Below are 20,959 nucleotides of genomic sequence, written 5' to 3' on the forward strand. Positions count from 1 at the left end.
CGGTTAGCGGGCCCGCCCTCCGACGCGAGGCCCGCCGGGACGTGTAGTTCGTTGCGGGGCGGGGCCGCGGCGTCACGTGGGGCGCTTCCGTCCTCGCCCGTAGCGGAGGCGCAGGCGCAGCCGGCCGCCGCTGCGGGGATCCTCGGGACCCTTCCGGTCTCCGCGGCCAATCCGTGCACGGCGGAGCGGGCGGACCGACGGGAGCGGAGGGAGCTCCGGGAGCCGCCGCCGCCGCCGCCGCGCAGGGGCGTGGAGGGCAGGGGCGGCCCAGGCCGCAGTTGCAAACATGGCTCAGAGCAGAGACGGCGGAAACCCCTTCGCCGGGCCCGGCGAGCTTGACAACCCCTTTCAGGTGACGCCGGCCTTCTTTGGGTAGCTCGGCCGACTCCTCTGGCTTCTGGACGGGCTAACTTGTTGTATTCCCATTCCTGACATTTGTGCCGGGGGAGGGCCGCCACGTGGGGGTGACGGTGACTCCAGACCAGTGAGCACGCGGGGGGCGGGCCGTGCCCCTGTAAGGAGCTGGTGCTAACAGAGCGCGGTGAAGGGTTTGGGGCAAATGTTGGGGCAACGGCGTGGCCTCCAACGAGCCACAGGCATTAGGAGAGGCCCCGGTCAGTTCCCCCAGAGGCACCAGGTGCCCGCTGAGCCGCAGCTCTCTGCCCGCAGGACCCAGCTGTGATCCAGCACCGACCCAGCCCGCAGTATGCCACCCTTGACGTCTACAACCCTTTTGAGACCCGGGAGGTGAGGTTCTGGAGAGGATAGGATGACAAGGAAGGGGAGGGTGTGCCAGCAAGCTCACTCTGTCGGGATACAGGGGACTTTTCTGCATGCAAAGGAAGGGACACTGTGATCTTAACTCCCTGAGAGAGGCGGGTCCGCCCTGGCCTGCCTAATCCTTCTGGAGACACCAGGGTCAATGATCCCGTTTGAGCTCTCAGTGGTAGTCCTGGCCGGGGTGGGGGGTGGCTGGAGACTGACAGGGCCTGAACCAAGGCTGTGTTTGGGGAGGCTTCTTTGAACAAAATAAATTACGGGACTGGTTGGAGTTGAGTAAACGAGTTACGCTTAGGTGTGCCTCCAGAAGGCAAGCCGTGAGGGCTGGACCTGTTGTTCCACTGGAGTAGAAAGTGCCGAGACTTTAAAAAAGAGAAAGAGGGGCGCCTGGGTGGCTCAGTCGGTTAAGCCTCCGGGTTTGGCTCAGGTGGTGATCTCGCGGTCAGTGAGTTCGAGCCCGTGTCGGGCTCTGTGCTGACAGCACAGAACCTGGAGCCTGCTTTGGATTCTGTGTCTCCCTCTCTCTCTCTGCACCTTCCCCACCCCCGCCACCCCTACCCTCCACGCTGCTTTCTCTCTCAAAATGAATAAACATTAAAAAAAAATAAAATAAGAACCAAGAGCTTTAAAAAGTGGAGGGGGTGGGTTCGGTGGATGAGTGTCTTGAGTCCCGGCTAAGGAATTGGATGTGAGGGGTGGTGAGGGCTGACCGGTTTGGCTCTCTGTGGGGGAGGGGGCGGGGAAGGGGACCCAGATGCAGAGGTAGACAGTCTCTGGATACCTGCGTCGGGAGGGATTAGGTGAACCCTAAGGCCTTTTCCAAAACCAACAGCCCCCACCAGCGTATGAGCCTCCGGCCGCGGCCCCGTTGCCTCCCGCCTCGGCTCCCTCGTTGCAGTCCTCCAGAAAGCTCAGCCCTACAGAACCCAAAAACTATGGTTCCTACGGCACCCAGGTAAACAGCAGGTGCGAGCGGGGGTGGGCTGTGGGGGCCAGACCTGGGCCCAGGGCTCACATCTCTCCCCCCTCCCCCCGCACACACTGGGCAGGCCTCAGCTGCAGCGGCCACAGCCGAGCTGCTAAAGAAGCAGGAGGAGCTGAACCGGAAGGCCGAGGAGTTGGATCGGAGGGAGCGGGAGTTGCAGCACGCCGCCCTGGGGGGCGCGGCCGGTAAGCGGTCCGTGGGCGGGGCGCGTTCCACACTTTTAAGGAGCAAAACGCATGTGAGCCAGTGGGCTCTGGAACCACCTTGCTGACTTTGAATTTGGGCACTAACTGAACTTGGGTACTCCCTGCCTGTGAGTGCTTAGGTAAGTTACTTAATCTTGAGCGCCTCAGCTTTCTTACCTTTTTTCCTAACATTTATTTATTATTGAGAGACAGAGACAGAGCGTGAGCAGGGGAGGGGCCGAGAGGTGGGGAGACACAGAACGTGGAGCAGGCTTCAGGCCCTGAGCCGTCAGCACAGCGCCCGACGCGGGGCTTGAACCCACAAACTGTGAGATCACGACCTGAGCCGAAGTCGGACGCTCAACCGACTGAGCCACCCAAGTGCCCCTCAGTTTTCTTACTTTTTGAAAAAATACTTACTTATTTAAGTGATCTCTACACCCAGCATGGGGCTTGAACTCACGACCCTAAGATCAAGAGTCACACGCTCTTACGACTGAGCCAGCGGGTGCCCCCGTTTCCTTGTTTGTAAAACGAAAGATAACGTAACGTTTGTGCTTGCTGGACGGGACTGTTGTGGGAGGGAAACGAGGCCATCCGGGCAGAGTGCTTGACGGTGCCTCGAAGCCGCAAACAATAGAAAACAGTGTCGGCCTTGTTTTTGCCACTCTCTTCTGTCTCCTCGGACCCCGAACTGGAGATGGAAGAGAAGACCTGGGGCGCGAGAGAGGGTGGTGGTTCCTCTGTTGGTCTCTGCCTCACGTCTGGGGTCTTCCCGCTCTCTCTGTGCCTTGCAGCTCGACAGAACAATTGGCCCCCTCTGCCCTCCTTTTGCCCAGTCCAGCCCTGCTTTTTCCAGGACATCTCCGTGGAGATCCCCCGAGAATTTCGGCAGACCGTATCCACCATGTACTATCTGTGGATGTGTGAGTAGCGACAAGCCTTTCCTGGAGGAAGAGTGCGGGCAGTACCTTTACATCTTTCCTGCCCCGGTGCCCACTCGCCGAGAACCCAGCGTTTCATCTCTGCTCGACTTTCGAGGGTTTTGGTTTTTTTTGGATGTTTATTTTTGAGAGAGAGTGAGCGGGTGAGGGGCAGAGAGAGAGAGAGAGAGAGAGAGAGAGAGGGACACGGAATGCGAAGCAGCTCCAGGTTCTGAGCTGTCAGCACAGAGCCTGATGCAAGGCTCGAACCCATGAATGGTGAGATCATGACCTGAGCCGAAGTCAGACGCTCAGCCGACTGAGCCCCCCAAGCGCCTCTCAACTTCTGAGCTTAAGGCTAATTTCACCAGGAGTTTTCCTGGGTTACTCCGTTTGTAGTATCTAGAAGCTGTTCTCCAGCCTCCTGGCAAAAGTGCGTTCTTGTCTTCCCCCGCCTCTTCTTGTTCCGGTGTGTAAACATTTTCTGAGTCCTTTAAATGTCTTTGCAAAGAGACCCGTCTCCCCCGTTGAGTTGAGGATTTGGTGAAGGCAGGAGTCCTTTTCCTTACTCTGCCGTATTTGCCGAGGAGGGCGCGGGGGGCTCCTATGGGAAGGGGGGCTCTCGTTGCCATCCGGGCTCACCATCCTGCACCTCCGTCCCTCAGGCAGCACGCTGGCTCTTCTTCTGAATTTTCTTGCCTGCCTGGCCAGCTTCTGCGTGGAGACCAGCAATGGCTCGGGCTTTGGGCTCTCTATCCTCTGGGCCCTCCTTTTCACACCCTGCTCCTTCGTGTGCTGGTACCGGCCCATGTATAAGGCCTTCCGGTAAGCTGAGGCCAGGGGTGGTGGAGAACCTTAGATGGGCCCCACGTCTGCTGCTCCTGCCCTGACTCTTCTCCCACCCTCCCCATTTTTTCTGTCCCGCAGGAGCGACAGTTCATTCAATTTCTTCGTGTTCTTCTTCATTTTCTTCGTCCAGGATGTGCTTTTTGTCCTGCAGGCCATTGGCATCCCAGGTTGGGGGTTCAGGTCCGTGAAGCTGCCATCCACCCTCTCCCTTTCCCTCATTCCGCCAGACCAAGTCAGCCCTGGGTCCTGGGGTTGGGGTTGTTCAGGAGGAGGAGGTGTGGTGTTTTACGCTTGGGAGGTGCCAGCTTCACGAGAGAGATAGGACCTACTTCCAGGATAGAGAGCCCAGTCAGAATTCTCGACAGGCATGGGTCTGGGGGAGGAAAGGTGCATGTGGTCAACCTGAGACGGCTTCCTGGGGGAAGCATGCGTAAGCACTTTTGAAGAGGGGACAGAGACCCCTCTACAGAAAGGCCTGTTTGGAGCGAGGATGTCTGGAAAGGCTTGGAGAGCCCGCAGCCAGTCGTGCAGAAGCTGGAAGTGAACTTTGAAGAGAGTGGATGTAGTTTGGGATCCTGGTACTTGGAGAGCCGCCAGGCTGACAGGGGAGCGACCCCTGGTGGGATGGGTGGGAATAGGGCACGTTTGCTCCCTAACCAGCCAAGAAGCCGGGAAGACTGAGGCCCTGCCGGGAGTGGCCCCTCTTCACCGACGGCCCCTTCCCCTCCTGGCAGTGGCTGGATCTCCGCTCTGGTGGTGCTGAAGGCCAACCCGGCGGTGGCCGTGCTCATGCTGCTGGTCGCCCTGTTCTTCACTGGCATCGCTGTACTGGGGATTGTGATGCTGAAGCGGGTGAGAGGCTGTGTTCGAGGTGGGGAGGTGGGCGGGAAGAGTGAGATCATGGGCCCCGAGGGGCCTGGGGAGGGGCGGTCATTCTGGAGGAAGTCGGGAGGGCCTGGCTGACCGGAGGCTTCTCTGCTAATGGACCTCTGGGGAAGAGAGAGAGAGAGAGAGAGAGAGAGAGAGTGTGTGTGTGTGTGTGTGTGTGTGTGTGTGTGTGTTTTGGGAGGGAGCCAAGGACGAATGGAGTGGCAGCGAGTGCTGGTGGTGCTGTCGGGTGGGGATAACGGTAGCAGAGCGCACGGTAATGACCGCGCCATGTACTTGCAGATCCACTCCTTGTACCGCCGCACAGGTGCCAGCTTTCAGAAGGCCCAGCAAGAGTTTGCCGCTGGGGTCTTCTCCAACCCTGCGGTGCGAACCGCAGCTGCCAACGCAGCCGCCGGGGCTGCCGAGAATGCCTTCCGAGCCCCCTGACGCCCGTCGGGGCTGCCCTGGCCCTGCCGCTCGGGGGAGCTCACTTAGCCCCCCTCCCTGAGGTCTCTGGGACTTGGTGAGGCGCGCTGCTCGAGGCCTTCTTTCTAGTGCCCCCCGCTCCCACGGCCGTGACTGCTGACCCTGACTTCGGGGTGCGGGGAGCCCACTGTGACCCAGTCTCCGCTTGCCCCGCCACCCCCCAATTAGGCCACACTACTGCCAGCTCTTACACACCCCAACCCAGCGTCCCTCTGCTGTGCCAAGGCTGTTGCTTCGGTTATTTAAATAAAAAGAAAGTGGAACTGGAACTCAAATCCCCGTTTCCGGCATCTTTATTGGGAACCAGGTCTTTGGAAGAGAAAGCGGAGTGCGGCGGCGGGGTCTGAGGCGGAAGCAAAGCGTGAGCTTCGAAGGGAAGGCCGGGCGCGGGCGGCTTCGCCCCCGACGGCCAAGGCGCCGCCGCCCCTGCCAGGAACGCCGCGGGCCCGGGGCCCGAGGGGCTGGGCGGGGCCGGCGCCGGCGCGGGCGCCCGTTCCCGGAGTGCCCCGCGCCGACCCCGCCCCCGCGGGGCTCCCCCTCCCCGCCCCTGCGCGGGGCCTGCGGGCGGACGCCGACTCCCGGGGTGCACCGCGCAGGCTCCGCCCCGCCCCCGCCCCCGCCCCCGCCGCCCCCTCTGCGCGGGGCCTGCGGGCGGACGCCGACGCCCTGGTGGCACCGCGCAGCCCCGCCCCCGCCCCGCCCCGCCCCGCCGCGGGGCAGGACCTGCTGCCGCCCGGGACTGGGGAGCGCAGCGAGTCGCGCGGGGGGAGCGGGGCGGGCGGCCGGGCAGCCGGCGGCGCCCCGGCCTCTCCCCGCCAGGCGGTCTCAGGCCCCTGGGACCCCTCCCCGCTTCTTCCCACCCGCCCCGTCCTGCCCCGCGTTCCCGACCGCCGCCTCTCCTCACGCCTGGACCTGCCCTTCTCGGCGCCCCCGTTCTCCAGGGAGATGCGATGAGCCGGCGCCCCCGCGTCCTCATCGCCGTCCCGGGCACGGTGCCCGTCCGGTGCCCGTGGTGGGGAGGGAGTCCCCCTCGACCCCTTCGTGACGCCCCTCCCTTGGGCCCCCGCCCAGCTGGAGGCCCTGGGCCATGCCCCAGGGGACGCATCCGGGAGGTCGGCTCTAGAGCGAGGAGGGTGGAGAAGAGAGAGGACGGGGCCTTGGGCGCCTCTGAGATGCTCCCAAGCGCCGGTGGAGCCCGAGCGAGGCGCAGGCAACCGCGCGGCAGGCATGATGCCCTCGCCCAGTGACTCCAGCCGCTCGCTGACCAGTCGACCCAGCACCCGGGGCCTTACCCACCTTCGCCTCCACCGACCCTGGCTGCAGGCCCTGCTCACGCTGGGGCTGGCTCAGGTGCTCCTGGGCATCCTGGTGGTCACCTTCAGCATGGTGGCCTCCTCCGTCACCACCACCGAGAGCATCAAGAGGTCCTGCCCGTCTTGGGCTGGATTCTCGGTGAGTTGGGTGCACGGTGGTTGGGTGGGGTAGTTCCTGGGGCCCCACCCCTCCACACTAGCTGCCAGTCCAGGAGCTGGTCCCTCCTCCCTCCTCTGGGCTTCTGGTTTTCCTATAGAGGTGGGCACACCCTGTGGTGAGGGGTCACTCAGGTGCCTCCCCCTGCCAGGCTGAGCCTGTACCCACTCTGTCCCCAGCTGGCGTTCTCCGGGGTAGTTGGCGTTGTGTCTTGGAAGCGGCCATTCACTCTAGTGGTAGGTGTTTAGGGTCTGGTGCCCACCGGGAGGCAGGTGCCCAGCACCCGAGGGGAGGCCCACAGACGCCCGGGAGAAGCGAACTGGTTGTGCAGTTTGTGCCTGCCAGGCATGAATGTCTGTGAAGGAGGGGCCCACCCGTGGTAGAGGATACCCACCCGTGGTAGAGGGTGCCCACCCGTGGTAGAGGGTGCCCACCCGTGGTAGAGGGCACCTCTGAGGGCCCCAGCCCTGAGTGTGCACCTGATTCCCCCCAGGTCTCCTTCTTCTCCTTGCTTTCGGTGCTCTGTGTCATGCTCAGCATGGCTGGCTCTGTTCTCTCCTGTAAGAACGCTCAGCTGGCCCGAGACTTCCAAGACTGCTCCATGGTGAGACTGAGAAGGGAGGGTCAGAAAGAACTGGTTGGGGGAGGTGTGCAGGACCCCTGGGTTTGTCCTGACTCAGGCTGCCTCACCCTCCCCACTCCCACTCAGGAAGGAAAGGTCTGTGTGTGCTGCCCCTCCATTCCCCTGCTTCGGCCCTGTCCAGAGTCGGGGCAGGAACTGAAAGTTGCCCCCAACTCCACCTGTGACGAAGCCCGAGGGGCCCTCAAGGTGAGCGTGCGCGCCCCACCTCAGCCATTCCTTTCTCCCCCACCATCCTGGTTTTCACCTTTGCCTCACGGGCCCAGAACTCGGGGGACTTACCCTTCCCCGGGCCCCTCTCCCATCCGTCTTCCTCTTTCCTCCAGAACCTGCTCTTCAGCGTCTGCGGGCTCACCGTCTGTGCCGCCATCATCTGTACCCTCTCAGCTATTGTCTGCTGCATCCAAATCTTCTCCCTGGACCTCGTGCACACGGTGAGGGGGAGCTGGGGTCAAAGCCAAGCAGGTACGATGGGGGCAGGGGTGAATGTGCTGGGACCGGGCTCGAGGGGATGGGGGCTACGGCACTGGCTTCTGCGCACCGGAGGCTGCAGGCCATTTATTAGGCACGTCTAGCATCTAGCGTAGCGGTGTCGAGGGCGTCCAAGGGAGGACAAGGAGGAGAAGGACAGGGAGTGGGGAAGTATGTGACCCAACAGTGAGACCACAAGTTGGGCGGAGTCCAGAAGGAAGGTCCTAGGTGGGGATGAGGATAAAGGGTCAGTGTTGGAGCAGGAGCAGAGGACGGGTGGCAGTTCTGGACAGAGATGGGGCCATAAAGCCAGGACTTTCTAGACATTAGAGGAAGAGCTGGTGCTGGCTGGGGGAGGGGCCGGAGCCCAGCTGCCTGAGGGGGCAGGGCCAGGACTCGTGGAGGGGTGCAGGAGCCTAGGGGCTGTGTTCCCAGAAATCGGCCTTGCTGACCTGCTTGCTCCCCAGCAGCTGGCCCCAGAGCGCTCAGCCTCAGGCCCCTTGGGGTCTCTGGGCTGTACGTCCTCGCCGCCAGCCCCTCTGCTACACACCATGCTGGACTTGGAGGAATTTGTACCGCCGGTGCCCCCCCCACCTTACTACCCCCCGGAGTATACCTGCAGCTCGGAAACAGACGCCCAGAGGTGAGGCCTGGCAGAGTCCTGCGGGGGTGTGGGGGTGGGGGCGATGCAGCCACCTGCGTTGGCGGGGAGGGAGCTTTGTGGAGTAGGAGTGCTCTGCCAGGCTCCTTCCTCTGCCTCCCCCTCCCAGCATCACCTACAATGGCTCCATGGACAGCCCGGTGCCCTTGTACCCTACTGATTGTCCCCCTTCTTATGAGGCCGTCATGGGGCTACGAGGAGACAGCCAGGTGAGAGCGGGTCCCGGTGTGGCCTGGGGAGCTGGGACAGAGCCTGAAAAGCTCAGTGAGCCGTTGTCCCTGGACAAAGAAAACAGTAGTGCTCATGGTCTTTGTCACCCCAGCACGTCCAGGGTCATCTTTGATCTCTCCGTGGTAAGGTCGGGAGGGAGCAGGAAGTACCATTTCTATTTTAAAGATGTGGAAACTGAGGCCCGCATAGCTGACCCGCACAAAGTGACAAAGCTGGACTGGAATCTGGGTGTCCAGAGCTCTGTCCCGCACACGGGGTGGCCAGGTCCGCGTGTAGGGCTGGACCCTCGACACTCGTGTTTTCCGCAGGCCACTCTGTTCGATCCACAGTTTCACGACGGCTCCTGCATCTGTGAGCGCGTGGCCTCCATCGTGGACGGTGAGCAAAAAGGGGGGAGGCGGGCGCGGGCCGGGCGGCCTGGGACGGCCGAGCGAGCTGGGGCCGGCTGGGCGGCTCCGTGGAGCCCTGGCCTCGAGCTGCCTCCTCGGAGGCGGAACCGTGGAAAGAGTGGCCCCTGATGGGCCGGTACCGCCCCGCGCCCCCTGCCGCCCACAGTGTCCATGGACAGCGGGTCTCTGGCGCTGTCCGCCATCGGTGACCTCCCCGGGGGCTCGAGCCCGTCGGAGGACTCGTGCCTGCTGGAGCTGCAGGGCTCCGTGCGCTCCGTCGACTACGTGCTCTTCCGCTCCATTCAGCGTAGCCGCGCCGGCTACTGCCTCAGCCTGGACTGCGGCCTGCGCGGCCCCTTCGAGGACAGCCCCCTGCCGCGGAGGCCCCCCAGGGCCGCCCGCTCCTACTCCTGCTCCGCCCCCGAGGCCCCGCCCCCTCTGGGGGCCCCCACGGCCGCCCGCAGCTGCCACCGGCTGGAAGGCTGGCCTCCCTGGGTGGGACCCTGCTTCCCCGAGCTGAGGCGGCGGGTCCCACGGGGCGGCGGCCGGCCGGGGGCGGCAGCGGCCCCCCCTCCCCGCGCCCCCACTCGCCGCTTCAGCGACAGCTCAGGTTCCCTCACCCCCCCGGGGCACCGGCCTCCGAATCCGGCTCCCCCGCCACCGCTGCTGCTGCCACGGTCCCACAGTGACCCGGGCATCACCACCTCCAGCGACACCGGTGAGCATCCCCCCCGCCCCCGCCCCCCACCCAGGGTTCAGGAGCAGGCGGGCGGTCAGGGGAGTCTGGGGCCAGTGATCCCGCCAGGATCTGGGACACCGTTGAGGTGCCAGAGGCGGAAAAAAGGGTGAGTTCGCTCCTGCCCGGGGCACTTCTGGAGTGTTCGCCTCCTGAAAACGCACCATCATAACTGAGTGGCTAAAAGAGAGGATTTATGAAACCCCATTCCATGACTGGGCCCGAGTTAGTTACCCCCCCAGGCCTCAGCTCCCTACCCCCTCCCCTAGAGGTGTTGGGCAGCACAGCAGGTGCTCATCACTGCCCTCGGGGCTCCGGGAACTGAGGGGGGTGCGGCCACCAGCGAGACCACCTTAGTTCCTGTCCGGTGGGCAGGCTGCTGAGGACGGGGCTTGGGGGCTGGAGCTCTCCCCCGGAGGGTGGTGCGATCAGTGGGTGTGTCCACTGGGCACTTGCACCGTCTCCATCTCCTCCCCAGCTGACTTCAGGGACCTTTATACCAAAGTGCTCGAGGAAGAAGCTGCTTCCGTTTCCTCTGCAGATACAGGTGAGGCTGTGGTTGGTGCCCAGGGGCCAGGCGGTAGGGGAGTGCTGCCTGGCCCTATCTGCACCTCCCTTCCCATCTTCTCTCTCTCTCTCTCTCTCTCCAGGGCTCTGCTCTGAAGCCTGCCTCTTCCGTCTAGCCCGCTGCCCTTCTCCCAAGTTGCTACGTGCCCGCTCAGCCGAGAAACGGCGCCCTGTGCCCACCTTTCGAAAGGTCCCCCTGCCCTCGGGCCCTGCACCTGCCCACTCCCTGGGAGACCTGAAGAGCAGCTGGCCAGGCCGGGGCTTGGTCACTCGTTTCTTCCAGATGTCCAAGAAGGCCCCAGACCCCAGTGGCAATGGGGCCCATGGGCTTAAGCAGGTAGGAGTTAGGGGAGTCTGGGAAGATAACCCAGGAAAGCCTGGGGCTTCAGGCTGAACCACACTGATGGCCTCTCCTGCGTCCCCCTCTAGGTGCCCCACAGCCCGTGGGGCCGGCCAGGCCGAGAGAGCCTCCACCTTCGAAGCTGTGGCGACCTGAGCTCCGGCTCTTCCCTGCGGCGCCTTCTGTCTGCTCGCAGGCTGGAGCGTGCCACCCGCCCCCACAGCCTCAGCCTCAACGGGGGCAGCCGGGAGACAGGGCTCTGACCTGGGCTTCTTGCCACTGTGAACAGATCCGGGTGAATGCTGGGGCCACAGGCACCAGCTGGTTGGGACCAACCCCCAGCGCCCCACGCACTGGCTGACACAAAAAGAAACCCGCTGAACACCCCCAGAAGTATCCCTTTGCCTCCTACCTCCGGGGGCTCCTGCTGCTTGGCTCTGCCCCTCTGGACCAGGGGAGCTGCTGTCCTGTGCTGCATGGGCATTCAGGCTGTGGGGGAGAGGCCCCCGCTTACAGCATTGGAAGAAGAAGATAAAGTCTTATCCCCCAGCATGAAAGAGCTCTCTCTGATTTGACAGGGACACTATGGCCAGGGCAAAGGCATGGCCCAGTGCTTAAGCACAGGGGGCTGTGTGCCTGGGTAATGGGGTGGTAAGGCATGAAGAGTCCAAAAAATCTGGGTGACTCTCAGCTCTGCCACCTCTAGCTGCATGACCTTGGGCGAGTTATTTAACCTCAATTGCCTGATCCATAAAACATTGTGAAGATGAATGTTTGTAAAGCTCTGAATACACTGAATAAGCCTTCAATAAATTTCAATTTTCCCCTTCTCTTCTGGATCATCTTGGTCACCGTTGAAATTTGTTCTGGCATCCTTCATAGTTAAGAAAATTGCCTCAAGACATTTATTTCCAGCTATCTGTGTTTCTCCTCCTTTTCATAGCAAAATGTTTTCTCTCTTCCTGCCCTCCACTTCTTGAACACTCCAGTCAGGTCCCATCCCCACCCCTCCCCAGGCACTGCTCTCGAAAAAGTGTTCGGTAGCCAAAAAGGTATCAGACCCAGTGGCCATTCCCCTGCCTGCATGTCTCTTGACCCCTGAGAAACGTTTAACCCGGATAATCAGCATCTTTCCCCTTGAATTTTGCCCTCTGAAGACCTCACGCTCTCCCATTTTTTCCCCTCTACCCTTTCGGTTTCCTTTACCAGTTCCGACGCCTCTGCTGAGCGGTTTAATGCTGGAGGACCCCAGGACTCTCCCCTTGACCCTCTTCAGTCTTCTGTCTGCAAGAGGCACTCCCAAAACCTGTGGCTTTAAATACTCTACGTGTCCACGGACAACTCTCCTTGGCTCCTCCACGAGCTCTAACCTCCAACTTGACATCTCTGCTTGGATGTGTAGGGGACCTTTCAGACTCAACGTGGCCACAGGTGAACCCTTACATCCCATCCCCGGCACCTGTTCCTCCACTGTTCCCATCTCGATCAACAGCACCACCGCTCAGCCGGCTGCACATTCCAGAAGCTTAGGAATCATTCTGATTTCCTCTTTTCCCTCATCCAACACACCCAATCCTATCCTGAATTCACGCGTGTTTCACCACCTATCTAGTTCAAGCCACCCCCCTCCCTCCCAGCCTCTGGTCTCTTTCCACTCTTGCTAAAATCCATTCTCCGCTCGGCAAAGTGATAAGAAATCATGTCACATCGAGTCCTGCCGAAGTCTGATGGCTTCCCGCTGTATTTACAATGGTCTCCAAACTCGCCAGCACACGATGGGGGCAGGCACAGCCTGTCTCGCTGCTCCGGAAAACTGCCTCACACGAGCGCTCCGCCCCTCCTTCCCCTGCACACCTGTGCCCTGTGGCCGTGCCCCCCCTCACCTTACTGGGCATCCCTGCTGCGTCAGTGCCACGTTGTTCTGCGCACTTGCCACTACCCAGCATCAGCTTGCTTTTGTTTTTGCTCACTGCGCTGGGTCTAATTGTCAAGTTACTGGAGCGGTGCTCGGGCGGCCACAGGGCGCGTACGAGGGCGGGGAGCAGGGCGGCGCGCTGCGCGCACGCGGCGTCAGGCGGCCAAGCTTCTGGAACAACTCCCCAGCACGACGAGCGGCCTCAGGGAGTGCTGGGGCGTGGCCGGACGGCCACGCGGTGGGAGGAACTGGGCACTGGGGTTCCCGCGGGACAGTTCCCGGGCGCTGACCGTTCCCTACCCCGAGGCTCCCAAAGGAGCCAGCTAAGGAACGCAGCCCAGCCCCGGCACGCTGGACTCGGCGGGGGACTCCGCCCCCCGTCGCCCGTTACAGTGCGCTGTCGCCGGGCGCCCGGAAGCATGCGCGCTTCTCGCCTTCCGCGCCCTCTTTCGCGTACACTCCCGAATACGCTTGCGCCCCATCGGGACTATGGCTGGCCAGCGAGAGCAGTCCGTCCCCGAGACGGCCAATAGGCGCGCGGAACGGGCCCGCGGCCGGCCTCCCGGCTATTCGAGGTCCCGCCCACGTACCGCCCCCCACATCCCGCGGCTGCGCGCAGAGGGGCTGCCGACGCCCTGAGCCCAGGCTCTTTGGGCCGCGCTTCCCGCGGTGCGAGCAGCGGAGGGGTTTCCCTTCGCCTCCGGTTGAGGTTTTCTTGAGAGGTGGAGTGGGAAGGAAGTCTGTAAAAGTTACCCATTCCTTAGTCATTCGACAAATGTACACTGCGCACGGGACCAGTGCCAGGCACTGTGCGGACACCGGTAATAAGGCACCCGGATAGGGCGCGGGGATAGGGTACAGGGATAGGGCGCCAGGGTAGACAGCGGGGATAGCGCGTAGGGACAGGGCGCCAGGGAGGCCGGGGATAGGGAGCAGGGATAGGGCGTGGGGATAGGTCTTTGGCGATAGGGCACCAGGGATAGGGTGCGGGGATAGGGTGCAGATCGGGCACCGGGGATAGGGAGTGGGCATAGGGCCTCAGGACAGGGAGCTGCGATAAGGTACCAGGGCATCGGGCCCAGGGGATAGGGCGGGGCACCAGACACACCCTATTGTGCCTACCCTATTGTGCTTACCCTGGGACACAGCAATTACAGTGGGACACATTGGTACAGTTAAGTCCAACGGTGGTGAGCTACACAAAAGACGTAAAGGCTGTGATCTCGTGTTACAGGAGGGGTGTGGGAGCTTGCGTGGAGAGAGAATTTCTAAGAAAATGGCATATGAGCAGAGTTCTGAAAGAGATGAACAGGCATAAAGGAGGCCAACCGGAGGAGAAGAGTGTTGCATGCTGAAGGAAGAGCCTGCAGGAGGGACTTAGAACAAAGGGAGGAGGCTGGTCTCTCTGCCTTGGCACCTGCCCCTTATAGTCTGATTTCTACACAGCAGCCAACGTGATCTTTTAAAAATATAAATCTAATCTTGTCACTTCGCTGCACCAAACTCTCCAGTGAATTTCCATCTTAGAACAAAAGTTGGACTCATTATTGTGGTCACTGAGGCCCTACAAAATCTGGAGCCAACCAGACTCACTGGGTCTCACTCTCCCCCTCACTGGTTCTGACCAGCCCACTCTAGCTTTTATTTTGCTTCGTAATTCTTATGGTCACCCGAAACCTTCTGTTTTTCTCCCTTCCACCCTCACTTGAATATGAGCTCCGTAGGGCCAGGGACTTCATCCTCCTCCTCGATGCCATATCCCCAGGCTCGAGAACAGTGTCTGGCACCTAGCAGATACTCGGTTATTTGTTGGGTGTGTGAATTGGGGAGCCCATGGCAAGGACGCCTAACCCGGGCAGAGGTGTCAGGAGGATGGTTCTGATGGCAGTGACGTTAATGCTCAGGCCTCAGGGATGAAAAAGAGTAGTTACTCATTTTTTTTTTTTTTTCAAGAGAGGAGAAAAAGAAAGAATGCATGGCCAGAGGGAGAACAGGGGCCAGATGAAGTATGGCCGGTTAGAGGAAGTGTGGTTGGGGCATAAGGTGCAAGTGGAGAGGTGAGAAAGGAGGGGGAGCAAGGGCCAGGCCCCATAACCCCTCTTAAGGGCAGAGTGGAGCCATGGAAGGATCTAAGGAAGGAGAGAGAGTGGAAGCTTCAGAATTTGTGTTTTGGTTAGAACATCCAGTTCTCAGAGAATGGATTATAAGAGAAAAGTGGAGGTTAGGAGACCACGAGAGAGACGTTTCAGTAGTTTAGAGGAGAAATAATGGGGGTAAGGGTACAGAGAGAGAACAGAGTCAAAGATGAGCCCCAGGTTCTGGGAGGAAGGGGTTCCATTCCTGGGGAAAGAAAGCACAGGAGGAAGAGCAGAGTTGGCTGCAGGGCACAGTGACCTCGTGATTGTCCTGCTGATGGCGTCTGTGAGACACCCAGAGGGAAGGTCTGGAGGGCAGAGTCCCGTCACAGAGTCAATCCCAGGAGAAAGACTGGGATCGGAGGTGGAGATTTTGGAACCAAAAGCAACTAGAAAGGAATCAAAGCCATGGGGTTGTCTCTTTGGAGACAGCATGACATATGAGGAGAGTAAGGCCTAGACCAGACCCCCGAAAGGGACACCTAGACAGATAGAGGGGGTGCTGCCTACAAAAGAGAAGGAGCAGCCAAAGGAGTGGGGGGACATCCGAACGTGGAGTAGAGGTTGGAGTTGTGAAAACAGGAGCAGGCTTCCGGAAGGGGGTAAGTCCTGTGTCGACTGAGGTGAAGAGTCAAGTCAAAGAAGGGCCGAACGCTACCCATGGGACTTAGCAACAGAGAGACCATTAGTGACCTTGGCAGGAGCAGGTCTGGAGCAGAGAGAGGGTCCAGGGCAGGCCCACGGAACGCAGGAAGTGTGAGAGGCGTGTAGCAACTCGTTCAGGAAGCCTGGCCACAAATAACCCCATCGCGTGCATTGCCCCGTGAAAGCCTCGTCACAGCCGCCAAGGCAACAGGAGATGAGGAAATTCGGCCTCTCAGAAGTCAGGTCGCTCCCCAGTGTCTCAGATCTGGTGAGTGACTGAGTGAGGCTTCCGGTCCTGAGCAGGCTCCCCGGGGGCCCGGCTCAAATGCCCTTCCATCTTGGCGCTCTTTAAGGGACAGGGGCACCCGGGGGCAGCAGAGGGAGACTTAAGGGTTTCGGACACAAGACGCCTCGGACTGTCCCTGGAGGGAAGACAGGCTGAGCAGCAATAAAGTACTGATTCCGCCCTGAGGTTTCCATGGAACTTTCCAGTCCACAGACATTCTTACCTTCCGTGAGCCTCATCACAACCTTGCACGAGAGGCTCGGAACAGTAGGGAATGTGCGGGCGGGTTCGCTGGTGTTCGCTGTTTGAACCCCTCCTCCCTGCAGCCTTGACCGCATCTCCCTGTTGGGCCTTCCTCGAAGTCTGACCCCCGCGTTCAGTTAGTCCCCCTCGGCCTGCGCGGTGGGGTCAGCGCTGCGGTGCTGGCTCAGCCAGACTATTTTTGTCCTTCTGCTTGTCGCTTATATTTAGCTCCCAGTCACCTTCTCTGGTGCTCAGCTAAGTCTTTTAAAAGTGCTGTGCAAAGGGGACAGAGGGATGCGTCCGCGGCCACCTCGTGCGCCCCTCGTGGCCGCTGCCAGCAGGCCGGCGTGCGGGCGGGGACTCCCCCGGGGCCGCGGTCCTCAGTCGCCCCCTAGGGGGCGTTCGCAAAATCTGTGTCTTTTGCGCGGTCCCGGTCGGGAGGCCGTCAGAGGTGTCGGCGGTGCGAGGGCAGGAAGGGCAGACGAGCCAGATGGCGCAGGGCCGCCCCGCGGCGGGAACAACTGCCGGTCATTCCGCGGGACGTTGGAATGTTCTGCTCAACAACACGTGCAGAGCAAAAATCAGATTTCAGCCTTGCAGGGGCGCGTGGCGGGGGGGGGGGGGGGGGGGGCGGTTCTCCGTCGGTTAAGCGTCCCACTTCCGCTCAGGCCACGATCTCACGGTTCATGGGTTCGAACTCCCCTGTGCTCTGTGCCGATTCCGTGTCTGCTTCAGATTCTGGGTCTCCCTGTCTCTCTGCCCCTCCCCCGCTTGCACTCTGTCTGTCTCTCTCTCTCTCAAAATTAAAGACAAAATTAAAAAAAAACTTTAAGCCTTTCAATTTAAGCAAGCCTTTATTATATAATAATGCAGAGAAGTTTTACGCAAAGTTTTGTTGTTGTTGTTGTTGTTGTTGTTGTTTGGGGGTTTTTTGGATAGAGCCCAACAATTTAGGAGAAGATCGTGGCAGAGAGGGAAGCGTGGAGACAGTACATCGTCCTGACGTGGCTGCAGCTGCCTTCTCGGTGACCGGGAGCGCATGCAGCTCGGTGACCGGGAGACGTGGTCGAACAGCCTTCTGCTGTGCCCTGTGCTCCTGCAGGTGCTTGCAAGGCCACCAGCCAGCTGCACATGCGACACACTGTTTACTGGTTCAGTCCAGGTGTGATCTGCGGGGGGCCTGGGCCACTCGGTCGGTTAAGCGTCAGACCATCTGTGCTCAGGTCATGGTCTCTTGGTTTGTGAGACCGAGCCCTGCGCTGAGCTCTGGACTCTGCACTGACACTGTGGAACCTGCATGGGGTTCTCTCTCTCTCTCTCTCTCTCTGCCCCTCCCCTGCTCATTCTCTCTCTCTCTCTCTCTCAAATTAAATAAACATTTAAAAAAGTCTCTCCAGGGGCACCTGGTTGGCTCAATCGGTTAAGCGTTCAACTTCAGCTCAGGTCATGATCTCACAGTTCATGAGTTTGAGCCCCGCATCGGTCTCTGTGCTGACAGCTTAGAGCCTGGAGCCTGCCTTGAATTCTGTGTCTCCCTCTCTCTCTCTGTTCCTCCCCCGCTCATGCTCTGTCTCTCTCTCTCTCCTTCAAAAATAAATTAAAACATAAAGTTTTTTTTTAAAAAAGTCTCTCCAGAGGAACCTGGGTGGCTCAGTCGGTTGGGCATCTGACTTTGGCTCAGGTCATGATCTCGCAGTTCATGGGTTCAAGCCCTGTAATCAGGCTCTGTGCTGACAGCTCAGAGCCTGAAGCCTGTTTCCAATTCTGTGTCTCCCTCTCTCTCTGCCCCTCCCCTGCTCATGCTCTCTCTCTCTCCTTCCAAAATAAATAAACATTAAAAAATATAAAAAAGTGGATCCGTCACTGGAATCTACTCCTGAAATCATCATTGTACTATATGCTAACTAACTTGGATGTAAATTAAAAAAAAAAATCAAGTGTTTGTGTTTCAAAAGACGCCATCAGGAAGGTGACAAGATGGGGCGCCTGGGTGGCTCAGTTGGTTGAGCGTCCGACTTTGGCTCAGGTCATGATCTTATGGTTCGTGAGTTCAAGCCCCACATCGGGCTCTGTGCTGATGGCTCAGAGCCTGGAGCCTGTTTGGGATGCTGTGTCTCCCTCTCTCTGCCCCTCCCCTGCTCCCGCGCTCTCTCTGTCTCTCAAAAATAAATAAATGTTAAAACATTTTTTACAAAAAGGTGACAAGATGACCCACAGAATGGGAGAAAATATTTGCAAGTCATATATCTGACAAGGGCCAAGGATCCAAGATATATAAAGAGCTCCTACAGCTCAATCATAAACAGACAACCCAATTTAAACATGCGCAAAGGATTTGAACAGACATTTTCCCGAGGATAACGTACAAAGGGCAACAGGCACATGAAAAGATGCTCGACAGTATTGGTTATTAAGGGAATGCAAACCAAAACCATTGTGGGCCACCACTGCGCCTGCGCTAGGATGGCTACTGGCTACAATCAAAAAGACAATGACAACCGTTGTCAGGGATGTAGAGGCACTGGAACACTCATGTGTCATCGAGGGGAATGTAAATGGTGCAGCCGCTTTGGAAAACTCCTCAAGAGAAACCCAAGTATCAGGGGCGCCTGGGGGGCTCAGTTAAGTATCCGGCTCTTGGTTTCGGCTCGGGTGGTGATCTCGTGGTTTGTGAGTTCAAGCCCCACATCAGGCTCCGCGCTGGAAGAGTGGTGCCTGCTTGGAATTCTCTCCCCTCTCTCTCTGCCACTCCCCCACGCGTGCTGTCTCTCTCTCAAAATAAATCAACTTAAAAACGTTTAAAAGGAGAGAGAGAGAAACGAAAGTATGTCCATACAACGGAATACTATTCGGCGACAAAAAGGAACAAACAGTGAAACAGGCCATGACATGAATGATCCTCAAAACATGATGCAAAGCGAAAGAAGTCAGACAGAAAAGATCACATATCACATGATTCCATGTATATGAAATTCTAGAATAGGCTATCTTTAGAGACAGAAAATAGATCAGTGGTTGCCTGGGACTGGGGTGAGAATGGAGATTAACTGTAGCACAACTCAGTAAATTTACTAAAAACCATTAAACTATATACTTGAGAGGCTTTAAACATTTTCTTTAATGTTTATTTTTGAGAGAGAAAGAGCGAGAGAGACAGAGTGTGAGTGGGGGAGGGGCAGAGAGAGAGGCAGACACAGAATCCGAAGCAGGTTCGAGGCTCCGAGCTGTCAGCACAGAGCCCGACGTGGGGCTCGAACTTACGAACTGCAGGATCATGTCTTGAGCCGAAGTCGGACGCCCAACCGACTGAGCCGCCCAGGTGCCCTGCACAAACACTTTTTGTTTTGACGAGTCCGATTTATCTTTTTTTCTTCTGTCGTTTGTGTTTTGGAATCATATATAAGAAACCATTGCCTAACGAGATTCTAGACTTTGGCTATAATAAGATGAGATTGTGGGGGAGCTTGGGGGGAGGTAAAATATTTACGTGTGGGAGGGACATGACTACTGGGGACCAGAGGGTGGACTCTGCTAGGGAGCCTCCTAGATGGCCCCACCTGGTGTTCATACCTTTGTCAGTCCTTCAGCACCGCCCCCCGTATCACACAGGGGAGGCCTGTGTGACCAATAGGGTGTTGCAGAAATGACGATGTGTGGCTCCCGGGGCTCCCGCCTGGCCGTCTCCCTGAGACCTCTCACGCTGCCATGTTGTGGGGACGCGCAAACAGCCCCGTGGATAAGTCCACACGGTGAGGACCCGAGGCCTCCTGCCAACAGCCAGCCTTCGGTCCGCCCGGTTCGTGTTAGTTAGCGGCTCACCGTCAGGTCGTCTCCGAGCCTGCAGAGGGCCACAGCCCCAGCCAACATCTAGGCTACAGTCTCATGAGAAACCTCAAATCTGAAGCAGCCAGCTAAGGTACTCCTGAATTCCTGACCCACAGAAGCTCTGTGAAATAAATGTTTCTTGTTGCATGAAGAAGAAGGAGGAGGAGGAGGAGGAGAAGAAGGAGGAGGAGGAGGGGGAGGAGGGAGAGGAGGAGGGGGAGGAGGGAGAGGAGGAGGGGGAGGAGGGAGAGGAGGAGGGGGAGGAGGGAGAGGAGGAGGAGGGGAGGAGGGGGAGGAGGAAGAGAAGAAGAAGAAGAAGAAGGAGGAGGAGGAGAAAAAGAGGGGGGCCTGGTGGCTCAGTCCACTGAGCATCCAACTCTTGGTTTCAGCTCAGGTCATGATCTCACGGTTCATGAGTTCGAGCCCTGAGCTGGGCTCTGCGCGGACAGTGGGGAGCCTGCTTAGGATCCTCTCTCCCTCTCTCTCCCCCTCCCCCCACCTCTCTCTCTCAAAAGAAATAAACTTAAAAAAAAAAACATATAAAAGCCTCAAGGGCAAATCACATTGTGAGAGAAATCTGAAAGATGAGATGATGTCTGTGCTGGAAACTCTTTACAAACGGAAGGGTCAGAGGGGGACACGAGACGCTCACCAACCGTGTGCCTGCCGAGGGGACCAGGGCAGGGACAAGGGCGCTGCAGCCTGCGAGCTGGCCAGGGCCAGGGGTATGTGCTTCACACACCGTCGGGCTGAGCAAAGGGCAGCGGTGAGGTGCGGGGTGTCCCCGCCCTCCTCCGGAGAGCGAGGCCTGACCGCACCTCCTGGAAAAACAGGAGACCGGCGCGGGCCGGTGCTGGCGCGGGGCCGGTGATTCGGCTCCCACTGACCGTTTGGCAGCCGCCCGCCCGGGGCCCGGCCAGCTGCGCCGTGGGAGGAAGGCGCGTCTTCACGGTCGGCGAGCTCCCTCCACACACACGCCTAACCTGCTGCTGTGGTTGGTGCACACACGTGTGTGGCCACACGTCGTCACACGGGGGTCCGGTCACCGCCGCCTGGCGCGGGACGGCACACAGGCCGCGCGCACGGGGCGCGAGGACTCCCAGACGCTGTCCCGGCCCCTCCCGGGGCTGCTTCCACAGAGACCCCAGAAAGCCCCCCTCAGCGACCCTGCCGACACCCTGCTCTGGGCCCAGCCCAACGCGATTCCCGCCCCGGAAGTGGAGAGGCTGGGTCTCCTGCGGCCTGGGAAGCAGGACGCGGAAGGGCTACGGACCCGGTTCTCTGCGTGGAAAGACCCACAGCTCTTTGCCCCCTAACCAGACTCCCG

General features: G+C 59.5%; 2 protein-coding genes across 4 annotated transcripts; both read left to right on the forward strand.

Moving 5' to 3' along the window:
- The first annotated feature begins 102 nt into the window (after positions 1-102).
- SCAMP3 (secretory carrier membrane protein 3) lies at positions 103-5,353 on the forward strand. Its single transcript, XM_060644719.3, has 9 exons — positions 103-352; positions 670-747; positions 1,613-1,735; positions 1,830-1,950; positions 2,748-2,876; positions 3,539-3,698; positions 3,801-3,902; positions 4,457-4,574; positions 4,893-5,353. Exons 1-9 carry the CDS (start codon positions 287-289, stop codon positions 5,037-5,039), a joined length of 1,044 nt encoding a protein of 347 aa, XP_060500702.1. The 5' UTR covers positions 103-286; the 3' UTR covers positions 5,040-5,353.
- A 382-nt stretch (positions 5,354-5,735) lies between these two features.
- ENTREP3 (endosomal transmembrane epsin interactor 3) lies at positions 5,736-11,422 on the forward strand. 3 transcript variants are annotated; one of them, XM_060644706.3, is made up of 12 exons: positions 5,736-6,530; positions 6,728-6,784; positions 7,042-7,152; positions 7,258-7,377; positions 7,515-7,622; positions 8,127-8,302; positions 8,430-8,529; positions 8,860-8,929; positions 9,107-9,658; positions 10,155-10,223; positions 10,360-10,580; positions 10,673-11,422. In XM_060644706.3, exons 1-12 carry the CDS (start codon positions 6,306-6,308, stop codon positions 10,844-10,846), a joined length of 1,983 nt encoding a protein of 660 aa, XP_060500689.2. In that variant the 5' UTR covers positions 5,736-6,305; the 3' UTR covers positions 10,847-11,422. The 3 variants fall into 3 exon arrangements, with proteins under 3 accessions (XP_060500689.2, XP_060500686.2, XP_060500687.2); XM_060644703.3 differs by having other exon boundaries at positions 5,740-6,530; positions 10,327-10,580; XM_060644704.3 differs by having other exon boundaries at positions 5,744-6,530; positions 8,130-8,302; positions 10,327-10,580.
- The last annotated feature ends 9,537 nt before the right edge of the window (positions 11,423-20,959 follow it).

This window comes from Panthera onca, chromosome F1 (genome assembly GCF_046562875.1).
Source record: "Panthera onca isolate mPanOnc1 chromosome F1, mPanOnc1 haplotype 2, whole genome shotgun sequence".
NCBI lineage: Eukaryota > Metazoa > Chordata > Mammalia > Carnivora > Felidae > Panthera > Panthera onca.

Excerpts from the sequence above, each read along its gene's own strand:
- ENTREP3 (XM_060644703.3), top strand. The coding sequence starts at position 6,306 with ATGATGCCCTCGCCCAGTGACTCCAGCCGCTCGCTGACCAGTCGACCC. Across the intron at positions 6,785-7,041 it reads AGCGGCCATTCACTCTAGTG|GTCTCCTTCTTCTCCTTGCT; the intron begins GTAGGTGTTTAG and ends GATTCCCCCCAG. Across the intron at positions 7,623-8,126 it reads CCCTGGACCTCGTGCACACG|CAGCTGGCCCCAGAGCGCTC; the intron begins GTGAGGGGGAGC and ends CTTGCTCCCCAG.
- SCAMP3 (XM_060644719.3), top strand. The coding sequence starts at position 287 with ATGGCTCAGAGCAGAGACGGCGGAAACCCCTTCGCCGGGCCCGGCGAG. Across the intron at positions 1,951-2,747 it reads CGCCCTGGGGGGCGCGGCCG|CTCGACAGAACAATTGGCCC; the intron begins GTAAGCGGTCCG and ends TGTGCCTTGCAG. Across the intron at positions 2,877-3,538 it reads CATGTACTATCTGTGGATGT|GCAGCACGCTGGCTCTTCTT; the intron begins GTGAGTAGCGAC and ends TCCGTCCCTCAG.